The sequence below is a fragment of the Archocentrus centrarchus genome, chromosome 23 (assembly GCF_007364275.1).
Source record: "Archocentrus centrarchus isolate MPI-CPG fArcCen1 chromosome 23, fArcCen1, whole genome shotgun sequence".
Taxonomy (NCBI): Eukaryota; Metazoa; Chordata; class Actinopteri; order Cichliformes; family Cichlidae; genus Archocentrus; species Archocentrus centrarchus.
The window spans coordinates 21,817,820-21,844,686 of record NC_044368.1 but is presented as its reverse complement, the minus strand read 5'-3'; the positions used below and the strand labels follow the sequence as shown (position 1 = coordinate 21,844,686).

At 41.2% G+C, this 26,867-nt stretch overlaps 1 protein-coding gene across 3 annotated transcripts in view; it reads right to left on the bottom strand.

Annotated features, from left to right (window-relative positions):
• nav3 (neuron navigator 3) overlaps positions 1 to 26,867 on the bottom strand; it is a 178,825-nt gene that overhangs the window by 35,903 nt on the left and 116,055 nt on the right. For all 3 annotated transcript variants that reach the window (XM_030719892.1, XM_030719893.1, XM_030719894.1), the window contains exons 11-13: positions 20,603 to 20,836; positions 18,479 to 18,598; positions 898 to 1,021 (exon numbers count right to left, since the gene is read on the bottom strand). In XM_030719892.1, the coding sequence (XP_030575752.1) occupies positions 898 to 1,021; positions 18,479 to 18,598; positions 20,603 to 20,836 (478 nt within the window). The remainder of the gene's footprint in view (positions 1 to 897; positions 1,022 to 18,478; positions 18,599 to 20,602; positions 20,837 to 26,867) is intronic.

Below are 26,867 nucleotides of genomic sequence, written 5' to 3'. Positions count from 1 at the left end.
ATAATCTCCACTGCCAGTTTATAATGAGAGATTACCCCAATGAAGCAAAACAGGTCCAGTAGGTGTGTAAATTTGCAGGTGTGCACCTTTATCGAATAATAACACAAAGCTGAAACATGGAAAGAAATGTGAAACTTTAAACAGGAAGATGTTGCAAGACATGCAAAGTCATGATTTTCAAGCTGAACACTGCAGGAAACATGTTTTTATTAGTTTGGGAAATGATTACTGTGCAACTAACACTGATTACTCACAGCTGCTAATTGCTCTATAGGCATCAAGACTGAGACCTGATGCGACAGTCTCAGCCTTGAATTGAACACTAGTGCTACCAGAGCAGCATGCTCACAATGCTAAGATGCTTATCAAGGTTATTATAGTTAACTAAAACACAACTGGCATGAAGAGGTATTAGTGCATGTGTTTAATGAGATTTGGGAGTGCAGATGACTTTGAGTGCAGGGCTTTTATTTTAATAACAGTTCAGAAACTCCTTAAATCTTGTCTCAGACAAAAGCCACCCATCAAATAAACTAAAACCAACGTTGAAGGTAATAAAAAGTGAAAAACAGTCAATCAAAACTAAACTGAAAATAACTTGGACGCTGATGTTTAGCAGGTATGAAATTTACCAAATTCATCCTGCATGCGATGATGAATACTAAACCCAAAGGCCTGCTGCTCAACATTTTGACACTTAAATGAATTAAACTGAAACATTATGACCTCTGCACCAAATTTTATGGTACCTTATCCAATAGTAGATAAGTCGCCTTAAACCATAGAAGAAGAGTCATAGAAGCCTAAAGACTTCATAGATGATCCACAGTCAGCTAACATGCATTAGTCATGCAATAGTGAGACTGGCTATTAAGTGGTCAGTATTTGCGGGCTCACCTGTGCTCCCTTGCTTTTGCGTGATGAGCTGACACAGGAGTATGCAGGTGTGTTCAGATCATCGGTGCTGATGTTGTCCAACGTGTCACTCAGGCCGCTGCTCACTGAGCTGCTGTCGTCCCAACTAAAGGAGAGGGACAAAGGATGAAGAAGAAGAGAGTGGGTGAGACCAAGAGGAGTGAAGTTTAACCTTCTCACCATCCAGGATAACAGGTTAGCAGGATAACAGGTTAGCAGATGATTTGTCTAATTTGTCTTATCAAACAGCTGTGCCCCTTCTTTGGACCGAAATGACTTTATGGTATTTTTGAAGGGGAAAAACAGCACTGGGACATTAATTGTGAAAGAAAATTTACTATCAGTGTCATTATCTATCAGACACCTTAGAGCCCCTAAATCAAAGACACATGGATCAAACAAGCATATTGATGATTTATTTATTATTTGACTACAGTGCAGAAAGTTCAAGCTATATTTGTTGCCATCAGACATAATTAATCACCTTCAGTAATAGTGTATTTGCTCATATTTGCTTTCGTTGTGCTCTTGCACCAAGATTTCTACACACAAAGTGAGAGTCAGCCAGCACTGCAGATGTGACAGCTCACAGACATGTGTACAGTACAGACACTGTCCTCACACATACTAATTGGTTTCCATGCCAACATGTCATGTCTCATCTGTATGTGTGTTTGCCTTTGTGTGCGTGTCTGTGTGTTCGGAGACACGCCCTTAATTTGCATGACAAATCGGACCAAACAACTCCAAGAGTTTCATTTATGAAAAAATAAATAAATAATGGAGTCAGACACAATCAATACTACCAGAATGAGTCCTCACACCAACGCATCCTATAATATTCAGACAGGTAACACACACACACACACACACACACACACACACACACACACACACACACACACACACACACACACACACACATCTTAAAGGACTTTCATATAACACAAAATTTCACAAAATGCTTCCTTGTAATTATGTTTTTAGACATGCTCATGTCGGGCAAACTGAGGTGTACAAAAATACGGCACTAGAGTGTACGTGCAAAAACATTAATTGGTGGCGTGCATTCACCTGACACCTGTAATGAATGTAGCAGTGAGCAGACACCTAGCAACCTAGTTGTCCACTGGTGCAATGCAAAATTGATTTGGTCTTCTGACAGATATCAAATGAGCAACATTTATCTTCACAGCCTGAATCTGACCAGGTCTGCGACTCAGAACAACAGCATAAAACTTCAGGTGAAACAATTTATAATAAGTTTAAAATTTCTAGAAATTTAGGCTGGAAAAATAAATAGCCCTTTTTGGAAAAAAAAAAAAAAAGAACAAGAAATGTTTGTATAGAGAACCACAAAAGCAAACATCAAAAACCGATTTCTCATTTTGTCATCTTAATCCGTCATTCTGAGATTTCATTTTCCGTCAAGTCAAAGTCATTATTGGAAAAACGTCTAAGAGATGGAGGAATAAAGCACAGCAGGAGCTCGTTGTACAAAAAATAAATGGTATCCCAGCTGTCAGTCTGAGCTTTGCACTCATGTATCTACAGCTTTAGAGGAGAAATTCAACAGAAAAGAGGCTGCTGTTGAGCACTGAGAGCGAGCCTCTAATATCAAAACCAAGTGTTTGAGCCGGTGTGTTTCTGCGCAAACCCGGCTCTTACAAACAAAGCTCGATCAATGGCAGCCAAACATGCCTCGACTGCTTTGCTTTAATCTTCTCCTTTTAACTGCACTTAAGCTGATGCTGCTGGCTGAGTATCCAGGTTAAATGTGCAGTTTGTGCTGGGTCTAAGATGCATTTAAATTGTGACGTGACAGGCTGCCAAGTCACCTCCATGATCTGATTTAAAGTTACCCCCTCTGCTCTGCTCGTCTCAGGACCTACAAAAGTGACAGGGGCGTCGTGCTGCTGCTGCTGCTTCCTGTGAGGCCGGGCTTCCTCTGCGTGACAGACAACAGGGGCAGATGGAGTCAAACTGAAACCCCCAAACAAAATGTACCAGTCCAAATGAACTTGGAAATCCTCCAAAAACCCCCGCCAAGAGACAAGTTTCTGTTAGCAGACACACAGAAAGCTTATGTATAATTAAACTTGTGGGGAAGAATTAGAGACAGGATTTAACAGAGATCAGATGGTTTGGCTCAAAAATCATTCAAGTTTCTTTTAAAACTTCACTTTTTACTTATCGTTGTCAGTTTCCTCCAAACTGAGACCAACTGGACTTGAAAAATCAACTGCTGAACAGCTACAAAATACAAATGTGGGAACAGTGAAACAGCAGCGGGAAAGTGATGAAGTCTATCATCATAAACAGTAAGCGGAGACAGATGGCTGTGAAAAAGCTCACTGACTTCCAATTCTTATCTAAAAATGGGAATTATTTTGCACAGTGTCCCCCTGGTAGCAACAGATTGCCCTTTCATACTTTGGTGGCCTCGCTAATGCTGAAAATCATCATTGTAGAGAATTACTCTGAGCTGTGGGGGATGACTGAAACAATATCTTTGTAATTTTTAGAGTAAACATCTCTATGAATCACATTAAATTATTGCTGCAGTCATAACTACAAAGTAAAGATGCCCTTGATCTTTAGCAGCCCATTTATGTTAATCAGTAAAATGAGCAGCAGGAGCACCTTTACGTCAGGCTGTGATGTCAGTGAAATGTTTTAGAAGACTTGGGAAGAAAACGATGATATTTTTGGTTATATTTATAAAATATAAATTAAGAAGAATTAAAAATCTCATTCATATGAATGAAGATTTTTTTTAAAGCAAACAAAACAAGAGGTGTTTGAAAGAGTCCACATTAACTTTAATCAGAGGATGTGACTGCATAAGTTTGTTCTGTTTAAGTAGAGAGGGCACCTTGAGAGCCTATTTTCAAACTAGAGAGAACAGAAAATGAGTTCCAGATACCTCAGCACAAAGTCAGGTAATAGTTGAGCATCTGTATTGATCAGCCTGCACAGAGCTCAGGGAAGACTCTTATTACTGGACCTTCAGTGTCAGCTGAGCAGTGAAGCAGCATTACTGTGTTTTGGGTGTGTGATTCCTGGGATAAAGTGCTGATAACACAAAAAGGAAACAGAAATAAACTGTCCTCCTGCTCTTGACTGTAATGGGCTGAATGTTTCATCAGGATGACTCCCTGAAACTAACAGAACTGTGGCTAACCAAGCGCCTCCTCTCAGACCTGCACGTCACTGCATCTCCTTTTGGAGGGGGTGGCATCCTCAGAAAGGCACAGACGAACTCCATAACCCAACAGCAGGAGCTGGTGGGCCAGACTTCTGTGGCATAACTTCTTAAATTAACAATGAGCCACAATGTACAGAACAGTCTGCTTGAGAGGAGATGCCGGCTTCTCTCCCATGTTTCATAAGCAAGGCAGTAAAACGGAAGATCGTGTCAATCAAGTTATAGTTTCCACCTCAATATCAATATGAAAACACACTTCTTCCCTCATGATGCTGTGATGTCTTCAGCTGTAAAGCCCCACATAGTGTAACTTGCTATAAGTGGGTGAAGGAGAGGAGGGGTATTGAACTGTAAGGTAACTATAAAAAGCTCCGGCCCATTTTTAAATCCCTGGGACCTGCTGGGGAAATCTCAGCATGGAATATCTACAAGAAGGACTTTAACAAGGCACCTGCTGACCCAAAGAAGCTTCAGTAAAAGGTGCTCATGAGCCAAAGACAGCTACCTGCTGGACTGATGTTTTTATTTCACTGTAGATTCTACTGCAAATCCTTGATTTTCGCAAAGCGCTTCCATGCTGTGAATGCATTGAAGAGGCTCCACTCAACCATGCAAACATGATCTCATGCAATATTCAATACAGTCGGTCTTGTTCCTTCAACAGCCCAGAGGAGAAAATGCTATTAGCAGCATGAAGAAAGGCTAACACTCGCGATTACACTCTATCTTGGAGATAAATGAGATTTTGATGATTAGATTAATAAACATTTGGAGGAGGTAGTGTTGAAAATTATTAAAATGTGATGACCGCAGATGGGAGAACACAACATTTCCTCAGAGGACCTCTTATGTAACAAAACAGGAAAGAAGAAAGAGAGTAATGGCATCTGAAGGAGAAATGGCACCAGTTTGGATCCATTAACAGCTCCTTCTTTTTAACATTTAACTTTAACCTTACACTTCATTTTTATGTTTTAGCTCCAGCTAATAGAATAATTCATAGAAATTTGGCAAAAGAAAAAACATATTAAGAAACTCTTTAAAATGAATCGGAAAATGAAGTGACATGAACGCATGACAGATGAACAGTTTTCACTTTAATTGACATCTGTGTACAAAAACAGCTGATTCTCAGAGCTGCCTGACCTCATACAAACTAACTTCCTTTACTTACAATGGTGCTGATCACACTGCCAGGAACCCAAACACTTTCACCTTGTTTGCAGTGTCATTTGTGCACCTCTCTATTTATTGTAACTCCACTGAGACTCCCGCTGCTGGTCTGTGATGTTTACACTGCTCTGAAGCACTTCACCACATCCACGGTGCAACAAACAACACCAAACAGTGTGGAAAAAAATCAATGACAATAATCAAACCTGTTCAAGAGCATTTTAATTTAGTCTAAAACAAAGTGAATTGCCTTTGAAACACAGTAAATGCCTTAGAGGATAAATGCAGCCATTTAAATAATGTAAAAGGAAAGCACTCATAGTCGTTTGAACAATAATCCAAATGAATGCCACTGAGCTCCTGCAATTAGACTTTAGAAAACACGAAGAAATGCAAGTCAAAGATTTAAACGACTCACAGGCAACAGGCTCATTTTCTCCTTGGATGGAGTGCATAAAGAGAACAAACCGCACAGTCTGCGCTCAAAACACACACGACAAAGTTCAAACAGAGCTTAGGTATAGAGTCATTTCCAGCTTTGCCATCAACTTACCTCCCATGGGTTGGGTGCTGTCTCTCGTTTTATCAGAGAAGTGTTTTGCAACACTTTGGTTTGCTTATTTCAGTACCACACCTACACTACCAAGAGGCAAATCCCCACCTGGCAGAGCAGCTAGGAGCTGTGGCTCGACTGGGAGTCAAGAGAGGAAATGGAAACGAGAGAGAGAGAATCAGGAGGAAAGGAGTCACTCAGTCTTCCACTTTTACCCACTGCAACTGCCAGCTCTCCCCTCCCATCTCTACATCTCCCCTCCCAACCAGGATGGGCTTGTCAGCCCATGGTGTGCCAGTAAGACATGTCGTCAGCAGCGGGTTACTAAGGGTTAATTAAACGAGGATGATGATGTAGAATTGAGTCAAATCAAAGAGGAAGGTCTTCGCTGGAGAGCAGAATATGTTGTGTCTTTGGCGAAAGCCTCTGATTGGAAGTGATCTCATGAAGAATGAGTGAGATGCTCAGCAATGACCATCCACGCAGCCTTGTGTTGGGGCCTGTTTAGATACATTCACGACTTCTCTCTTTGATTCTTCAGCAAGAAAAAATGAGAGAGCTTCATTTTAATGACTTCCCTGACATCACAAACATAATGAGCCATCTTGGGTAAACATTTTCCTTCCATTCAATTTCTTCTTTTATTACAATTTAAGATGATGGTAGAAATGTGCTTTATCAGGGAAGAGTACATGCAAATTGGATCCAGGTCGCCTCACTGCTTTGTTGTGAAGGAGAGCGATAAAGCGAAGCCAAGCAGCATTTACTCGAGATAAGAAATATCCTGGATTATTATTTGAATGTGTACATTTAAAAAACAAAAGTATAATTACAAGAAAAAAAAAAAAAAGAAGAAAAAGACAAACTAAACTGATCAGACTTCTCACTGATTGTGGAATCCAATTCAGCTCGACCCAACTCAATTAAAGGAAGGAGCAGGGTGACCTTGGAGGGATGGGCTGGAAATATGTCTGCTGCCAAGCAGTGAGACAGCAGGACAGCAGCAGTGCCCGGCCTGGCTGGCTAATGCGTCCAGACGTCCTACTGCAATGCAGTCAAAGACGACAACAAAGTCTTTAGCTGTTCAGCACCGTGGGGTCTGCAGCAGGCTAATACATCCCAGCAGGGGTTTGTTCAAGTCTATGGCAAGCTGCTGGCAAAGGAAAACAAACAACCCACATAAGCCACAGCTGGTCCAACCACCAGCCTCCTCCTCCGCCTCCACTGGCCTGAAGGTGATACATTCAATAAAACATTATTTTAGCCTCTACACAAACAAATACAGTACATCATGTGAGGATTAGTCAGCATTTCTGTATTTTCCTCAGAAATCTGGGAAATAAACTGCCATAACATACTGGCAGGAAATTAATGTTAAATCTTTGGGCTTTTGGGCTACTGCTACACAAAACAAGCCAACTAAAAATCATGACTTCAGGTCCTGGGAAAATATGTTTTTCACTTCACTTCAGTGGATTGATCTATATATTTTACAGAGATCAATCCACTGATTATTCACTGATAATAAACATAAAAAATATACCAGACCTCCACAGTCTGATCCTCAGTCTTTTGTAGGATGAGACTAGAGGCTGACTTAGCAGCTACTAGCATAACCTGATGCTGCTTTGCTTAGGTACCAAGATGATAAATTTAGCCATGTGAGGATTTGATTGGCTAAAATGGAGGGCTCCATCTGTGAAGCAAAAAGAATATCCCACTTACTGCCAGACACAGAGGAGGTGGTGAGGGATCTTAATCTTTACATCTAGAATGGGGGAACATTTAGTCTTTTAGATGACTTCCTCTCTGCCCCCAGCTGCTGCACTGCACAGCACACATCATTTTGTCAGCTTCAACACATCTGTAAACATCACTCCACTTCAAAAAAGAGAGGCTCCAGGAGCTTATTCACCACCCAGAGAGTCAGTAACAGGAACTGGTCTCCTTCATCTGTAGGCTAACAGTCAGGTTGCTAGCAGGAGGAAACATGAAATGGATGGATATATACCAAAATATGAGCTTAATTTCATTCCAGAAATCCCATAAAAACGTCACTATTAATGAAATATTCTGTATGCAGGAAGCTCGGCAGCATGTTAGTGGAGCAGGCTAAGGAGGAAACCAGTGCATCTTAATTATAAATTACAGTGTGGATTAAAGTTATTCTCGTGATTTTCAGCGTATATAACCTTTGACATTATATTTGGACAAGAGTTTTCTTCTTTTTTGGGGGGGGGGGGGGGGGGGGTGTACCCTTATATGTGAACAAATTGGTTTCATAAGATCCTATCCACTCAATAATTTAAAACCCTGAAAAATACAGGCAACCTCAGATTTAACCACACTGTTCTTTATTAATGTGTCATTTTATTAAGATACCATAAGTTAGGGCTCAGGACTTTGGGTTAGGTCTTAAAATAATAACACTCTTAAACACATGCTATAATGGATGTACTGCAAATGACTAAATGTAGGCATCAAGTTTTGACAAAGAAGAATATGTGAAATAATAAAGATCTGATAGATAAGATCTCTCGCTCTGCTCCAATGCAGCTAGGTTTCAAGAAAAAAATACTCCAAAAATTTACTCATTACAATGTTGAGGATTCAAACCCAGGGAATAAAAGCAAGTTATAAAGCTATGTTTTAAATGAGCGTAAGAAGTATTGCCACTAATGTCAGAATAAATGACAAATAAATGATCATTTTTTTTTCATCACATCACTTTGGCAAGTGTGCAAACCTGGGACAATATGAACCAGATGGTCACCAACGCTGGCATGAGGGTCGGTTTGGAGGAGACCGGTGGGGTAGCAGTCATCAGAGGGTCACACAGCCACCGTCTGCCTCCCCTCTGTCTGACAGACGATCTGGCAAACCAAACCTAGCATCCTCTGCAGTTCCCGAACAGGAAATCTTTTATATTCCTCAGATTATAGCAGTAAAACTTGATCGACAGTGGCAGCACAGTGCCAGCTCTCCAAAGCCCCTCAGCTGAGGTTTGCATCTGACCAGTTCTGATCTTGGCGTGTGACCAGAATAAACGATGAACCGCTGACATGCCATCGTGTGGAGACAGATTTGACAAGGTTGCCACAATTAACTGACTTAACTTTAAACATGACAGGTTAATAAAACATTCAACCAGAAGGTGTTTGTTGAGTTTTTTGTGATTTTATCTGCCATCAAGTTAAAAATGTTTGGAATCTGGAGTCTGGTGATACCTAATCTGGGATACAAACAATAACAGATTTAAAGTCTTTGTAAATGTTGGTTTGCTGTAATTATACTGCAACACGCGTCATTTAACAAGATTACAATTTCACAATCCACAACAGAGTCAGGCTCCATGGCAGTAAAGAGAATCAGCAATGACAGGAGCTTTATTGATTCTTATCTTCACAAAGTCGTTAGGTCTCCCAGATGATGAATGGAGTCAAATCCTTGGAAATATTTAACCTAATGAATTGATGGCCCTGAGGCAAACACCCGGCGGCCTATTTATCCTAAAATCTACCTTACCTTGCAATCCACCTACATACAGCAGAGCCTCTGCTGAATGAGTCTTCATTAACCGAACCACAGATGTGGCCGCATTAGTGTAGTCTATCCCTGTGAACCTCTGCTGCATGAAAATATTCACAAGATCTAAAGTCAAAAATGAACATTGCTCAACGATCCTCTTAAACAATACTGAGTGGAACAGAAGACACCGCAAAATGAAAAGAGCCAAATGTGATGTTCTTATTTCAATTTTTTTTTTAAATTTCATCACGAGTCCCTTCCAGCTGCGTTGCAAAAACTTAAAAGCATGCAGACAGTTCAGTCTTTTAAATTAATTCCCAGCCCGTGTAAACTCTCAGCGGCACATGCGCTGCATCAACAGTCAAATAAGCTGCTTGCTTCTCCTTTGTAAACATGGTAGTTTAACTAGACAAACTTATTCGATTAAAAGTTTTAAATCAGCAGAGCATAAAGACTTGAAACACATTGGGAACGCTGCTGGACAAAATTGCTTTTTTTCTAATACAACACTAAATCATTGTACAGTTAAGATCAATGGCTCTCCAGCCTATTTTCCTCCAGTGTTTCATTACTTTGATTCAAATATGTGGGTTGTGGTACAACAGCCGGAGCCACACATTTTAAGGACACCTACATATAGTCTCTATACTTTGGAAACAATTCCTGAAAGATATTGAATGTTACAGGAACTGCAACGTGTCACCATTGAATAGGTTATGAAAATGGGATTCACATAAGGAATCCAAAAAAAGTCCTCATCTCACATTCAGTCAGGCCTCAGACCTCCAAAAGTCTGGAAAACTGAAAATATATAACTGAGAATGGGTACACTTAGCTCATAATTCATTTTACCCTTTTCCTCTTGCTTTTATGTCTGATGAAAAATAGGACCAACAGGGAGGGTGTTAAAGTATGACTGGATCAGCCACGTTCCCCAGTCTTAATCATTTTCAGTCCATGGCAGGGATGGAGGCTCAGATGACCCATGTGAGCTGAAGTAGAACTTGACCATATGGGACCTGTCATCACGGACAGAAATGGACAGGCAAGTCTGACCTCACACAGCAATATCCCCTTCATCCTTGTCACCCATGGGCCCACCCTGATGAGGCCAGGTGGATAGTTCACCTCCGTACGGGGCCAGGGGCATCTCCAGAGTGGCTCTGCTGCCTCTTAACTAACCAAAAGATGAACCTGTGTGCACCCTAATTGTCTTCAATCACATTGAAACACTTCTATATTTGAATATCTTATTAATTAGTAATAAATTCTACTGAAAATGAATTTCTTAACAGCCCTAACCCCTCTATGAGGTATCAGCGCAGCTAAAATCTAACACACATATTGACATTTATAAAAGATCAAGAGCTTCGATTTAACGTTTGGCCAGAGCAGAAACATCTTCATTTACCATCCTGATAAAGAGTCAGATAAAGAGTATCACCTTAATGTCTAGACAGGAAGAAACAGCCTGGCTCTATCCAAAGACAACAAAATACACCTGCCAGCACGTCACTCATAACCATAAAATACTTTTTTAAAATTATTATTATTTAGCTTTAAAGGTGTATGACTCAGGCCTCTCTTTATGCTATGCAAACCTTGTGGCTGCCTGTTCATTAATTGTACTTATAGCCAGGGGTTAAAGTGGACCAGAACGATCCAGAACAGTGTCCTGGCACCTTCAATTAACGAATAATCAAATCTGATAGTTTAAGATGTAATATTGTCAAGAGAGTTCATTTTTTATGTACTGCAGCATGGAGTGGCTTCCAGTGATGGTGGGAGATGCTTGCTCAGTATGAAGAAAATAATGATATCCCACCACCTGGTTTACATTCTTTTTTCTGTCTCATCACTGTGACGCGTTCATAACAGGGGTCTTTTAAAATCAACTCATTGGTTTCCATTTTAGAAACTGCAAAATTTTTAATAGTTTAACTGCATACAAATCAAAACCCTTTCATTGTATGTACCATATTAAAATAATATTTTTTAAAAGGAAGCTTTTTTAATGCAAAAATAAATAAATAAAAGTACAGTAATGTCAAATAAAGTAAGGTATACATACAGCCTAAACCAGTGGTTCTCAAATCCAGGCCTCGAGGTCCGGTGTCCTGCAGGTTTTAGGTGTGTCCCTGATCCGACACACCTGAATCAAATGGCTGAATTACCTCCTCAGTATGCAGTCAGGTTCTCCAGAGTCCTGCTAATGACTTCTATATTTGACTCAGGTGTGTTGAAGCAGAGACACATCTAAAACCTGCAGGACACTGGGCCACAAGGCCTGGATTTGAGGACCACTGGCCTAAACTAAGGCATACAATAAAATAGTCTTTTCTTCTTGGAATGCTTTCTTACATTAGTAGGAGGCAAAAAAAGAGAGATCTGACTGTATTGCTGCCTGCATAAGATAAATTTTTGCGTGTGCATACGTTATATTTTATATTAACTAAATCTGCAGAAAAATGTTACTAAAGCCTTGAAATAAATATGGTCCTATACACCCCCAGGCCCCCCTTTAGACTCACCCTTGCTGCAGGTATGACTGTGATAGGAAGTGGGAAGGTTGCTGTCAGCCTTCAGCAACCTGCCTAATTTAAACATTGTGCCAGACTAAGCTAACAGTTCACAGCCCTGCCCTAAGTTAACAGTTCTGCATACATACACTTTTATTTTAACTTCTATAGCTTTACTGTAGATTTGCGCTGTGTAAAACACTGTCAGCAGTGGATGGGAGCAGCTACAGTTAGCGTTTCTTCACGTTGGAGTTTGCTGAATAGGTGGTATGATTAAAGACTTTCATCAGTTGTTCCCCAGTAAAGGGTTTTTTGGCAATCACAGTAAATTATTTCCAAAGGTAAGGACTGCTCAGGAAGTCACACTTGGATATTTAAAGCATAGGTGAGGTTCTAAATCAGATACTGGACCTATACATAATATGCTGCTGAAGATATGCTTTTGCAGTGAAATACTTGAAAAACAAATAGAAACAAAAATTTTTTATCACTCAAAGGTTGCATGTAAATACCAGGCACTTCATCACAGATTAGCGCAAGCTACACTGGCTCGTTTGCAGTGCTGTGGTGATGCACAGTGTTGGAGGGTGCAGAGCAGGCTGCATGGTCAATGTTAGTTTACATCAAGGGTAGCAGACATCAGTGGAAATTTAAGCTGATCTGTCTTCTTATATCTTGTTGAATTCAGTGAAATCTACAAAGAACAGTAAACCTCAGAGCAGCAGAAGCACTGCACGTCAGCTGATCACAGCAAGGAAAAACCTTGCACTTTATAACTCTGGTTTCAACTACAGAACCTTTAGACCAGGACACACACAGTAAAATATGCTTTAAATTTTAAAAAAAATAAAGAAGATGAAAGTAGCTGTAGTTCTTTTTACTCCGGGAGGCTCTGCATTTCTGAAATGTGGTGTAATTTATTTTCACTTTTGGAAAAATATAGCTTTGAATAAATCTCACACTAAGACTCTGCTGTCTAAGCTGTCTTTCCTTTCTCAGTTACTCAGCATATAGCATAAAGATCACTGTGCTCAGAGTCATGTTTACAGAAGGAATCAGTGCCCTGCAAATCAGGTTAACCCACAAAATAGCACTTTACCAAGCATGCATGTAAAGTGCAACAAATTATACCAAAAATCCTGATATGTCATATAAAGTATATCAAGTTTTTAGAACTATCTCAGCATGCACTGTCTAAACTCAAAAGATCATGTGCACACAAAGTGAAAGCAGAGACAAACTGGACATCTTGAGCTACACTCAGTCAACCTAACGTGACAACTCAACTGGGACGACTCACAGTTAGAGAAATAACTCTCTGAGTGATAATGATGAGTTTTTAAGGGGAAAAGATAACTTCATTGAGAGTGGTCTTCTTTAGAAGTGTGACAGGACTACAACCTCACATAAACAAAGTGGATTTGGGTTCATTTCATCACTGCCCAGTTTGCATCTTGTTGACTTTTCATTAATTCCATGACCAGAGTAATTAATGAGAATACCAGGCTTCCCCTTGGAGGAAATGCTGAGAAATATTCAGATTAATGACAGAGACAGCAGCGCCCAAAATCCCAAAATACAGCATTTCTCTCTCTCTCTCACACACAGACACACACACACTCATATCAATGCCAAAGAATACGCAACAGGAGGAAAACCGAGCTTCCAAAAACAGTGAAGCTTTCCCTCGAGCATCTTTGAATGAAGAGGTGGCTAATTAGTGTCTGGTTGTGTGGGCCACAATTTGCCCATTTTTGAGAGGAAATAAATCTGTATGCAAGCATCTGCACAAGTGAGGACACATTTGCAGCCACAGACTCAGCTGGGTACTCAAATCAGTGATAAAACATCTCCCAATTATCATCGCAATTTGCTAAGATTCGTGTGTGCTCTTCATTGAGGTGGAAACACTGAAAAAGACAAACGTCTAAGAAGCTGACAGGTGCCTGAAGACTTTAGAAAGCTTAGATAGTGAAGCATCGAGGCGCTCCAGTTTCAGGTGCAATGTGAATATTTTCCTCCTAAGTGTTGCCCCTGGAAGAGAGAATGAGAGAAACTTATATAATGACTGCATTTGTCATTGATAGTAAAAACCTTCTCCTCCAAATCTCTTCACTGCTTACGACAGCAATGACAAGCAGTGCGGCTTCACCACGGCTGTCACTGATACATGGAGTGACAGCCCAGATCCTGCTGCTCAGCACCACACACGGCATATGGAGAAGCCTGTACACACACACACACACACACACACACACTTAAATGTAGTTCAAGACAAGTATGCCAACGAGCTTTCTTTTGTGACGCATGGACAACACAACCACAGCACACTTTCAACACATAAACTTGTCTCCAATCCCCCAAAGCTTCAAACAACCGAAAAACGCAGAGCCAGCTGACAGAGTCCAGCAAAGAGAGGCAGAGATGGCAGCACACTTGAGGCACCAGGATGCTAAAAGTGAAGCCCTGTTACTTATTCATGTCTCTGCTGAGAGCAGGGAGCCTGTTGGTGTCAAAACACTCTCTTCAGGCGTCTTTTCTTGACAGTAGAGCCACGAGCATGTGCTCATCTATGTTGCATGACAAGAAGGTATTTTTAGGCAGGTGCTTGTAGCCGAGGATATATTCAGCATTGTTTTGAAATGGACTGATCAGAAGAGGGATCTGAGCTTTTTGCTGTTCAGCTGTTTTGGAGCAGAGGGTTGGCTCCAGGGTATTCTGTTCTTAGCATAAATGGAAAACTGCCTGGTGATTGCATGCCTCCAACAGCCAATCAAGATGCAGTTTACATCCTTTGACTATAAATCAATTCACCAACAGTCCAAGTGAATGTTTGTATCAATCCTGAAGAAATTCCATCAAGGTAATGATTATTACTTTTGCGGCAGTGGAATAGGCACACAGACAACATGAAATGTTTCCAGCCACAACCGTCACCTGCAGGAAGCCATAAAGGTACCATTAAAAGCAGCTGATGTGACACTTGATTAAAAGTGAGGCTCTGGCCTGATACTGAGGATGAAGGCACTCTAATATAAAGCTTTTTTCTCTATCTTCTATGCAAACCACCTTGAGCGAGACAGTGCTTCACTTCTTGTGCAGCAGACACTTGGACAGCTGATTTAAAAAGACATGGAGATGAGCAGTATTTAACACTGAGCACATACAGTGTCTCCTGTCATGACCACTGCAGTAAACATTAAGTCCACATGGTTCGAGTCCCAGATGGTTTCAGTCACCTGCAGGCCATGAGTCGCAATATGATGAGTCATTTAGATACATTTCCTGAGGGGCTATGTTGGTTTGGGATAAAGCTGCCATGGATGGCAGCCAGGGGAGTCGTTATGGACTGTAAAAAGCGTGGAACATAATGAGCCTCATGGGAACTCAGTTTATGTACACAGACCAACTTCCACTTTCTGCCTCCCAGGAACTCTGTCTGCTGCTGCCAGTGTGCCAGCAGAACTGCAGAGAGCGATGTGCACTTTTGTACTTGTGCTCATGCTTGAGGTGGTGTGTGTGTGTGTGTGTGTGTGTGTACTTTTCCAATTATTACTTATGAAAGAGGAAATCTAAAAGCCGAAGGTAGAGGGGAAAATTTAATGACCACTAATTCTTTGCTTTACTGATATAAAAAAAACACAATAACTGCACAGTTTTGCTCCATGAACAAATAATTAGTTCCAAACTTAACTTACACTATCCATCTATCACCCAAAGACAGCTTAAATCCTGAAAGTCAAAACCCTCTCCCCTAAAACTGGGATGCTGTGTGTAAAATGCAAACAGTCATTTAGGCACTATATTACATTGAAAATATAAAAAAGGTAACATCAAATAATAAAACTGATCCACTTGATTAACAACAGAAGATATATTAATAGTCAATGAATGCACTAATTATCACCAAAAACAATATAAACAAGTCTGCCTTTAGTCAACTAAATTACATATTTACATATTACAAACTTAGCCAAATATTCTTTCCTGAATAAAAGAGCAATCGAGCTGAGATTTAAGAAAGAAATGTATCCTGGTGCCAGTTAAGATATATTAATTTCCTAAGCAGTTATAGAACAGATATGAAAAACATGCTTTTCTTGCATTTGTCATTCCTAGAATGCCAGCATACACGTTTGAGCTGGAAAGTTCAAAGTCAGTGAACAAATTGTTTGAACCCTCCACTCATTTCACTTCAAGCCAGGGAGTTATGTGGGAAAGAAGCTTCTGTGAACCAGTCACGGGAGGCAGATATTGTCCCACGGAGGTAAAGCCGGGCTCAAGTGTGACGCTGAGCGAGCAATTGGTTCAGAAATGGATTTCCCCCCTGAGTTTTGTCATATGTCAGTGGGAAATGACAGTCCAGTAACTGACAATAACACATCAGAGGGATGCATTTTGTGCATTTGTGTGTGTATATATGTGCGCCTACATTCATTTGATTTCTTAAAAGAATAGGGAGGCAGGAATGAAGGAAACAGGGTTCCAGAGTTCAAATTCTTTTCCTACTGGGAGTGTGTAGCCTGCAGGCATCTCAAGGGGAAGTAGGCATCAATATCTCCTCATTGCCCCTGAGGCCTGAAGTGCTGCTGCAGACTTTAGCTGAAAAGAGCAGAACACTTTCTGGATTTATGTCAAGGAAAGGTGAGAGATACAAAATATTTAAATACAGAGATAAAATGCAGGGTTAAGCTGAGCCTTGGGAAATTAAAGTGACTGTTCACTTGGTTCATATTTATTCTTATCCTACCCCATCTTCCTGCCCGAGTGTCAAGTCTGACAGGCAGATCAGTTTGAGACTGACAGGAAGCAGGTTAATCGCCTATTCTGAACCTCCGGTCAGGTCTGGCATGTTTTGCCGCTTGGCCAGCCACAGATATGATCAGGCTCGCCCAAGGCTGACTGGCTTGACTGACTATCATGACGAACAAGCTTGCAAGACTGAGCACATAACCCAGAAACAGAAAAACTCTCCGGGCTGCAAAACAATTGGATTATATGGATGGGTAATATAAGCACAAAAATGTACACATATCAGAAAGCAAAATATCATGAGCATATCTGCAAGTCATACACAACCCTGTTTAAATTTGCCTTGTGTAACCATGCACATTTAGCACAACTGCTTTCACTGAACAGAATCAAAACACAACAAAAGCCAGCTAATTCTTGACAGCCATATCTGGTAGCTTCGCACACCTCCCACTCCCCTAAACACTGCCACTCATTAAAGTCTTGGCAGAAGCTGAAGTTGTAACACTGGGAAATGTCACTGCATCAGTGAATTCCCAGCAGCCCCTCTGATGGCTTGTCATCACAATCTCAGCCTGACAGCTTCAAATCGATGGCCATCTCTCTTTTTCACCTTTTTTCAAGTCTGTGATGGTGTTACAGAAGACCTGCATCGCCGCTGAAGGACCTGTTTCTCACTCCCTGCTTGCCCTTTGTTTTTATCTCAGGCACATCTACAACGAGCAGGCCGGGAATGTTTGGTGCAGAGCAGGAATACGTTTGCTCCGTCATCTGTCACTAGCTGAAAGCTCTTAACTGCCTCTTTAGTCACGTTCCCTTTCTTCTGCCTTTATATCCTATTATACTTGTATCTTAAAAAGCAGGAATTTTTCATTAGCTGATTTTATGTAAATAAAAGACCAGACCCATGTGCACTGGCACCTAGTCTCTTTATGATTGTTTTGGTTAAATATTCATAAAAAGCTGTTAGCTTCTTATTGTGTTGAATGTTTTAACGGACAGATGCACTCAGGTTAGAGATGATTTAGCTGCAGTTTCTACCTTTCTGCCATTCTAACCACAGCACGTTGCTCTTTTCTTACACACACACACACACACACACACACACACACACACACACACACACACACACACACACACACACACGTGTGTTTTGCTATCTTTGTGGGGAATTTCCATTGACTTCCATTCATTTCTACAGCCTAAACCTTACCTTTACCCTTTTCCTAACCCTAACCATCACATACCTAACCCTAACCTAAACTCAATTCATACCTTAGCCCTAACTCTGACCCCTGACCCAAAAACAGGGTTTCCCCTTGTGGGGACAAGGTTCCAGTCCCCACAAGGAGCAATTGGTCCCCACAACGTAGTATATGTCAGGAAAATTGTCCCCACAAGGTATTATAAACATACGCGCACACACACACACACACACACACACACACACACACACACACACACACACACACACACACACACACACACACACGCGCGCGCATCACTGGCTCCAAAGCACAGTCTAGTGAGTTTGTCTTAGCAAACGCCCACCTGGCCGTGGTTGAAAATGAATGACAATGAAGCTTTTGCTATCAAATTCCCATCAAGATGCTCTGGAGAGGAACATCAACTAAGAACCAACAATCAAAAGTGGAATGTAAAAGCTATATTCAATATCCCAATATTTAACAACGTGCTTTTGTCTGTCAGCGCGACCTTGAGTTGCATGAATTGCAAAAGCATGGAACCGGAGCTACTCCCAGGTGTGGTTCACAAGTGAATCAAACAGGCACTGGCAAAACAAGCAGCTGCGACAGTCTCCATCCTTACCTGTCAATGTCACCCTGCATCTCTTTGCTTCCTCTTTGGGATGTTTCTCGAGAAGAAGGTACGTCTGAGGCTCGGCCGGTGTTCCGTGCATACAGATGAAGGCTGCCATCTGTAAGGTATCTGTGAGAGGAGAAACAATTACGGGAAGTAAATGTTCAACTTCAGTTTGCTCTAGAAAGTTAGTCTTTCTTTAACTTGTGGTTGTGACACTTTAAGGTCTTTGAAACGAAAAAAGAAGCAAATTATTTTAACTAAACCCAGAGGAAGACTCTGACTTGGCTGCCTGATGATAATCTAATGAGCATTCAGACTGTGTGAGTATTTTGCAAAGTCAGTGAAAAGAGGCGAGTTAGTGATTCTGTGTATGCGACAGTGAGCGAGTGGTAAGACTTGAGGCAACTGCCAGATAGCTATCAGACACAGCTGGCAGAACACCGAGGCCATTAGCACCAAGTTAATTAAGCTAATAATTCAGCTAATCACCTTTCCCTCCCAACATGTTGTTACATTTTCTGCTCTCTTCTTCATCTTTAATCTTACAGATACCTTTCCACATCACATCATATCCCTACCGTCCCCTCACAGTTTTCCCTTTCCAGGAAATCCCAAGTTCATGGATTCCAGTGGGAGGGTGTGCTCACATGGTTGTGTGTAGAATGTGAAAAGCTTTTTCTAGAGAACTCCCACTTGCTCAAGTCATTTATTGCTACTGAGTGAATGAAGGTCAGAAGCCTGCATAGATACTGTTGTGATGTTTTGCAGAAGACGCAGGCTTATCCATTCTCACACAGGTAATCTGTCAGTGTACCGAGTGCTCTCAAGGTTCACATAAATGTATTACCTGAACCATCCTGTGTACGGGTTTACATGAAAACGTATATACAGCCTTGGTGTATAACAGTGAGCTATTTGTATTAATGTGCAGACAAAGACAGGTGAGGCCTTGGTGACTGTATGAATACACAACTAACCATGAATTTCTGGACTCTGAAATTGAATGGAAATATGTCAAGTTAACAAACAAATGTCCTTTAAAGTAGACTTTTACTGAGCATAAACGCTGTGGGGCTAATATGTTGTATTTTAGAGATGATACATAGTTATGTGTTTAAATTACACCTATTACATAATGGCATAACAAAATGTCACATTTAAAATCTACACGCTCTGTGTTCAGTGCATAAAAAGGCCAAGAGCTGCAATCTGCAGAGGGAGGAATGAATGTAGGAGGCAGAACTAAACAGGATGCTGTTGCAGACCACAGCGTAGCACAGAGAGAACAGGCCTCATTTCCAAGTTCATAATCAATTCAACTAATTTTGGCTATAAACATAAATTGTGCTGTACTGTGGTACACAGTTGTGGTCTGAGTTGGACAGACAGAAATCAGTCTCAGACACAGTGAAGGTTTGCAAATAATCACCATCTAATTTCCAAATGCAGACAGACTGCGAGTGCAACTCGTCTGCGACATGTCTCTTTGTAATAGGAGACTCAACTCAATTGGTTACTAACTGGTTGTATTCTGATCATATTCCTTTATAAAAGCAAGATTGATGAGCGCCTGTTAGATCATGGTCCTGCAGCAACTCCATCACATCACTTCCTGGAAGAATTTCTCTTTCAGATCTAGGAGCTCTTGGCCGGATTCTGAATCTAAGTCATAAATGTAAATTTCTATTTAATGTGAATTTCTGTGTATGTAGATGACAACAGACCTGCAAAACATCTGCCATTTTTGCTGATTTATCATTGTTAATAACCATATTATCACAAATAAATTGCATGTAATTGTCAGCTTAAACCCATTCAATTGCAATCTCATAGCAGAGTGAAAGCAGACTGAATCCAACTTATCGCCGTTTTATGCCCGTCTTGACACACCAAAGTGGTCACAGAAGCAACCGTTTCAAGAGCAACGAGACTGAGAGTTAACTGCACATGACTGGAATAATTTCAGTCATGCTGCGGTCTCCAGCCACTGTTTTCCCTAGTGTGACTGCCGCATAAGACACCAGCTCCATCGGCTTCCCTCCTTCCAGCCCCCTCCTGCCTTTTTACCCTCTACCCCACCCCATTCACTTCTGCTGAAGCTACGTGCCTCAGGGGGAACTGTTCACAAACCTGGAGGGGTCCGAGTGCCCACTATAGCGCCCTGTAGTGGTGCCTGTGCCCGTTGTGCTCGCCCTGGGTGCAGCATAACCGCTGGGCATTGAGGGGGCGTCACCCGCCTGGAGACGTGGGGTTTGTGATTGGCCCAGACGCCAGGACATGGGGGAGGAGCGTGCAGCGAGGGCAGGTATACTCCGCCCATTGACCTCAGTGGTTACTGTTGTGTCAAAGGTTGTTTCTAGTGTACTGTGGAGAAAGCAGGTACAAACAGAGAATAACAGAATTTATAATGACTGACAAAATACATCAAAAACTTTTTACCATCAGCATGATGTTTTGGAAGTGTTTTAAAGATTACTAGGAGTATAGAGGGTCTCGGGAAAAGTGCCTGGACCAAAACCACTAGCCTAAGACCCTGAAGTAATACCAAGTGCATTGCTGTGCAAAGGGCAAATCAGCCAGGTGAAAACATCAGTCATATTTTCAGTAGACAGTATCTACAGTTGAGTGCCACTCCATTCATATCACACGCTGTTTCCTCTAACACTGTTTTATGTCTGTGTGCATTTGTGTGTGTGCATTTGTGTGTGTGTGTGTGTGTGTGTGTGTGTGTGTGTGCATGTACATTTAAGAGTGTGTGACCTTCCTAAAGTGCTGTTTCTTCCAGTGTTTTAACTTGAAGGGGGAGGAGAGAAGAAAGGCTCCCATGAGGACATATGTCAGACCATCAAGGTACTTCACACAGAGACGGAAATGGAGGGAGGAAGACAGCTCTGCTTCCACCCAACTGTCAAGTGGATTTGATCTGAACCCACAGGAAATAAATTAGGTGGACCATCATGGTTAAAGAAAATAAATAAATCTCTTAAAAACACAGCTGATAATGTCACAACAATGAGCACTCACAGTGTCAGAGGAGGGTTGGATATTTTGAAGACTAAATCATTTTGAATGTTTGCTCTAATATTGCATTCCCACCTCATGAAATTTGTACTGGATTTTATGGTTTTACTCACTAATAACAAAGAAATGCTAAAAAAAAAAGTTTGAGACAGATTACTCATATAGGAGCCAGAGACAAAAGATGCATCGTGAGAATAAGTGAAGTGAAAAGCAGCCAACACACGTAAGGATGTAAGAGGATGAAAAAACACTGAGTCACTCTCCTGACCATTCTCCACTAACCGACTAACTCTGCTGCTTTTTCTCCAGCTCTGTACAAGGATCTGCACAGATGAGCTGTCATATTTTAAAGAAGATTTATTGCACGGAAAGAAAGCAAATTCCAAACTGAATTATTAGTTGCTTATGTGAAGTAACAGCGTAACAAATGAGTCAAAATGACTGCACACTCCACGCACTATATCTGCACTCACAGAGGTAAGGAGTGGGAACTCACTCGAGCTCTCTCTGCTGGGAAAAAGAGTGCACTGCAGTCAAATAATGAGAGAAAGGACAGACCTGATATAAAACCAGGCATCTGTGCCGATCTGTGTCTTTAAGGATAAGCTGCTAATGTGCATTCCAATCACAACCAGCCTTCTGTGGACAAAATACTGGCATGTTACAGACAGATATGGAAATTGAACTGATGCACATACCAAAAGTGTAAACAAGATTAAGGCTCTATCAATTGTGTTTTTCGAGATAAGATATAATTCTCATACACCTAACAATGGCATTATTAGTATATTTATTTATATTATAATATAATTTCTGGCTTTCTGACTGTAGCACATCGTGCAAATGAAATGGAGGAGAGTAGAAGGCCTTTTTGGATGCCTGCCTCTGTACACTGCTCTCATTAGGTGACAAAAGCACCTTAAAACAATGTTTCACACATAGCAGTATTAGAGGTGTGAGAACAGCCCTGTGTGTGTGTGTGTGCACAGTGAGGATAAAACACTGCACCCCTCAGATGCCAAGTGTCAACACGAGGACAGCAATGCCACCCATATTCACCACACATCTTTATCAACACCTCCTGAGACACACACACACACACACACACACACACACACACACACACACACACACACACACACACACACACACACACACACACACACACGATCAGTGACATAGGTGATTCCATGTTATAGTTTCCAGCTAAATGAGAAATATCGCTTATCTGACAAGCCATCACACCCAAATATGGAAATCCAAAAATCAATTTGCCACAGTATAGAAATCAAAATCATTTAAGCAGTCATACACAATGTGGCCTGCTAAATCAGCTTATCTTTATCTCCAGGCTGCAGAGGGAGAAAATGAGAAAGGCAGATAAACTGAGAGAGACTCTGCGTGTAGGTGTTTGGATAAATAAACATGAAAACCAAGAATGTGCCTGAGCAGCAAGTACAGGAAAAATGCTGAGATAATTTACACATATAACCTACTGCATATGGACACCCATGTTCAGCCAAAAAAAAAAAACTCCCACAAAAAACACAAATGCTAAATCCAACTATCACAAGTACTGTGAATGTTACATGTACTATTTATCAAGCTTAAGACCACATTTCCCACAATCCCTTTTAAACCTGTACTACTGGGTATAGAACAGGAATACAGCCAAAAAGAAAAAAGAAAAAAAAAGAATCTGATGTGAGACTATTTTGTGCTTATCCAAAGGCTTGGCATGGAAATAATGCATGTTGACAGCAGGGTACTGCTTACCGCTGAGCAATGCTTAATATAAATACTCTGGACCTTTTTCTCCCAGCTGCTAATGAGCTCTATGTTAATGTCCAGTTCATGGGAGCTTAATGCCAAAACATGGGAAAATGTATGTCGTTAGCAGCACTTCATAGACACTGCATGTCATGTACAATATTATAGCCATGTTTTTTTTTTCTTCAAGATCACAACACTAAGCTATTCCTGTTCAAGTTACCATCATCCTTCCTAGGCAGACAGATGGTATGAACCTGATATATTTGGCATGATAAAATTAATGTTTCATTATTGGAAAACTGCAGTTATTCAGACTGTTTTCTGCCTTCACAACAAAAACTGAAGTGATACAGAAATGTGATTTTAAAAATATGTAGGAAATTAAAAATATTTTGTATTATGTGTTTTAGCCTTGTAGAACCTATAAATCTAATTTATACATTTTTGCCCATTTTGGACATGCACTCCTTTCTGTTAACGTGACAGCATCTGACGTGAGCTTCATGTCTGAACACATACCCAGGACCTCCTCCTGAAAAAGTTATGTAACATTTATGCATCACTGTCTGAATGCATGCCTTTCCATTACTGAATGTTCACATGCAAAATGACAATTTGTGCCTGTCTGCGTACTGAGCTGCTCAACTAACTAAAATACATTTGCTTTGGTCAAAAACCTAAAAAGCAACAAAATGAGAGTGAGAATAAAAATGAAAATAAATTTTTGGTGTGAGACACCCACTTTCACCCACCTACTCTACACAAAATCATCTCACCGAAGCCTCAAAGCTGCTCCTTTAGGGGAATTAAAAGGTTGTGCATAATTTTATTTCTGCATGCTAAAGGTCCAAAGGGGGTGGGGAGCACAGGCCAGTGTACAACTAGTGCCAGTACCACCCCAGATGAATGGGGAGGGTTCCATCAGGAAGGGCATGTGGCGTAAAATCTTTGCCAGATCAAACAATCATCAAGAATGAGCTTTCTATACCGGATCGATTGAAGCTTGTGTAAACAATGCTGTCTAAAATGGTGCAAGTGGAAACTATGGTACTGTTGACTGAAGAAAAAAGGGAAGAAAGGGGGAAGGTGTGTTAGGAGGCAGCAAGAGAGAAGGAAAGGCAGGAGTTTGATGTGAGAGTAGGAAATCTAAATTTATGACTTGTAAAGGGAGAGAGCTGACTGATATGATGGAGAGAAGGAAGGCAGATATATTGTGTGCGGAGGAAACCAGGTGGAGGGGAAGCAAGGCCAGGAGCATTGGATATTGATTCAAAATGTTCTACCATGGTGTAGATAGGAAGAGAAATGGAAGAGTGTGTGAATAGTGTTGTGGAAGTGAGAGAGTGTCAGACAGGATCATGAATTTGAAGCTGGAAATTGAATGGGGTGATGTTGAATGTATGTGAAAGGAACCAAGGTGATGAGGTGTTGGGTAGATATGCTGTTAAGGAGAAAATGCAGAAGAGCAGATGGTGGTGGGTTTTGCAAAAAGGATGGAAACGGCTGTGGTGAACATGTACTTTAAGAAGAGGAAGGAAATGGGTGTTGTATAAGAGAAGAACTAGGCAGCATTGGATGGTGGTCTGTAGGATGACTTTGGAAATCAAGAAGAGGAAGCAAGTGACTGTACAGCCAAGGAGTAAATGGTGGGAGCTGAAGAAGGAAGAATGTTGCACAGAGTTCAGGGATAAACTGAGACGGGCTCTGGGTGGTAGAGAAGAGTTACCAGCTGACTGGGAAAGTACAGTTGTAGTGCTGAGGAAGAGTGTGTTGAGAAGATGCAGAAAATAAGACAGAAAGGAGGATGGATAGAGGACAGTTCATGAATCAGGAAGTGCAGAGGATTAGTAAGGAGGAAGTAAGGGCAGCTATGAGGAGGATGAAGAGTGGAAAGGCAGATGGCTCTGATGAGATACGTGTGAAGGTATAGAGATGTCTACGAGTGACAGCAGTGGACTTTATAACCAGATTGTTTAACACAATCTTGGACAAAAAGAAGATACCCGAGGAATGGAGAAGTCTACTGATACAGGTTTTCAAGAATAAGGGTGATGTGCAGAGTTGTAGCAACTACAGAATGATAGAGTTGGAATAGATTTGTGAAGTTAGGTTAAGAGGAGCAGTGTGATCAGTGAGCAGCAGTATGGCGACCATGCCAAGAAAGAGTGCATTTGATGCAACGTTTGCAACCCAGTATCACCCACTGGTGCACCATGTGGGTGTCACACTTTGCCTGTCCTAGGTGTGAAATGGACACGCATGCCTAAGTTGCAGTACCAGCAGGAGGTGATAATTTATTTAAAGCCAACAAGTCACTACCACCTCTGTCTTTATCAGCAGCCATTTCAGCAACAATTTAAGAAAAAGAAAAGATGAAACGATAGGTGTAGGGGAGGCCAAATGTAAATGCATATCAGTCATCTAGCTTGTTGGCTTCAAATAAATTACTGCCCCCTGCTGGTGCTACAACTTGAGCATGCGTATCCATTTCACACCTAGTACAAGCAAAGTGTGACACCCACACAGTGGGTCTATTACATGCTTTGATGTGATGCTATGTTGATTTTTGTTCTTGGAGTGTTGATGGTGAAGAATAAAGAAAGTCAGAAGGAGTTGCACTGTGTCTTTGTGGATCTAAAGAAAGTATATGATAGGCTGGCAAGAGAGGAACTGTGGTACTGCACGAGGAAGTCAGGCTGCAGTGAAGGAAGACACGCAGAGGGTTAGTGTGACAGAAGAAGATGCTAGGGAGAGGGTGAGATGGAGGCAGATGATCCGATGTGGCGACCCCTAAAGGGAGCAGCCAAAAGAAGAAGAAAAAGTCTGAACACCCAGGGTGCATTCTTCATTCACTGCTTAAAAGAGGCAGCTGGGTTATGTAGTATCCTGGTTAAGCTAATCCAGTTTGTTTGGTTCTTCGGAGCCACACGAGAATTATTTTAGTGTGTTCACATGGCAGACACGTCAATATTGACAAATATGTCAATACTTTCAACTGATGGATGGAAAAGCACAAAGATTTCATCCCAGCAGAGCTCAGAACTCAGCAGCACATTTTGGGGTTACACAGTTGTTGCTATCCAACGTTTGAGGGCAGAACATACAGGCATGATATTTTTGCTTGGTTTGGTGAGTATTTTGTGAATTTGTAGAAATTTTGCATTAAGGCGTTGAAGCATGCATTGTGTGTGTACTAATGCACGCTGAAAACACAAACTCATGCTCACCTCTTAAATCCTATACATCAGTTCAGAATCTCCTCAATTCCAAAGCAATGAATAATTTAGTCTGTCCTGTTCTCACTGTTTTCCAAATGTAAACAATCTGTCCTAGCGAAGCTATTATGTTCAAAATGCCAGTCGCTAAATCCCTTCAGCGATCCTTCAGGTTCCAGCAGACTGGGAGACACAAAGAGGGGGGAAGATATCCCTCGACTGTTGGCTGTGCTACGTTTGACCTTGAAGATCACAGCTTTTCTTGGAGTTTTTTTTTTCTCCCTTCAACTGTCAAAAAATACTTTTTAAATTATTTTCTGTGCAGAAAAAAGTGGCGATAAAGTAAATGTGTTTTGAGTGATACTAACTGCATGGGGAGGCCCCAC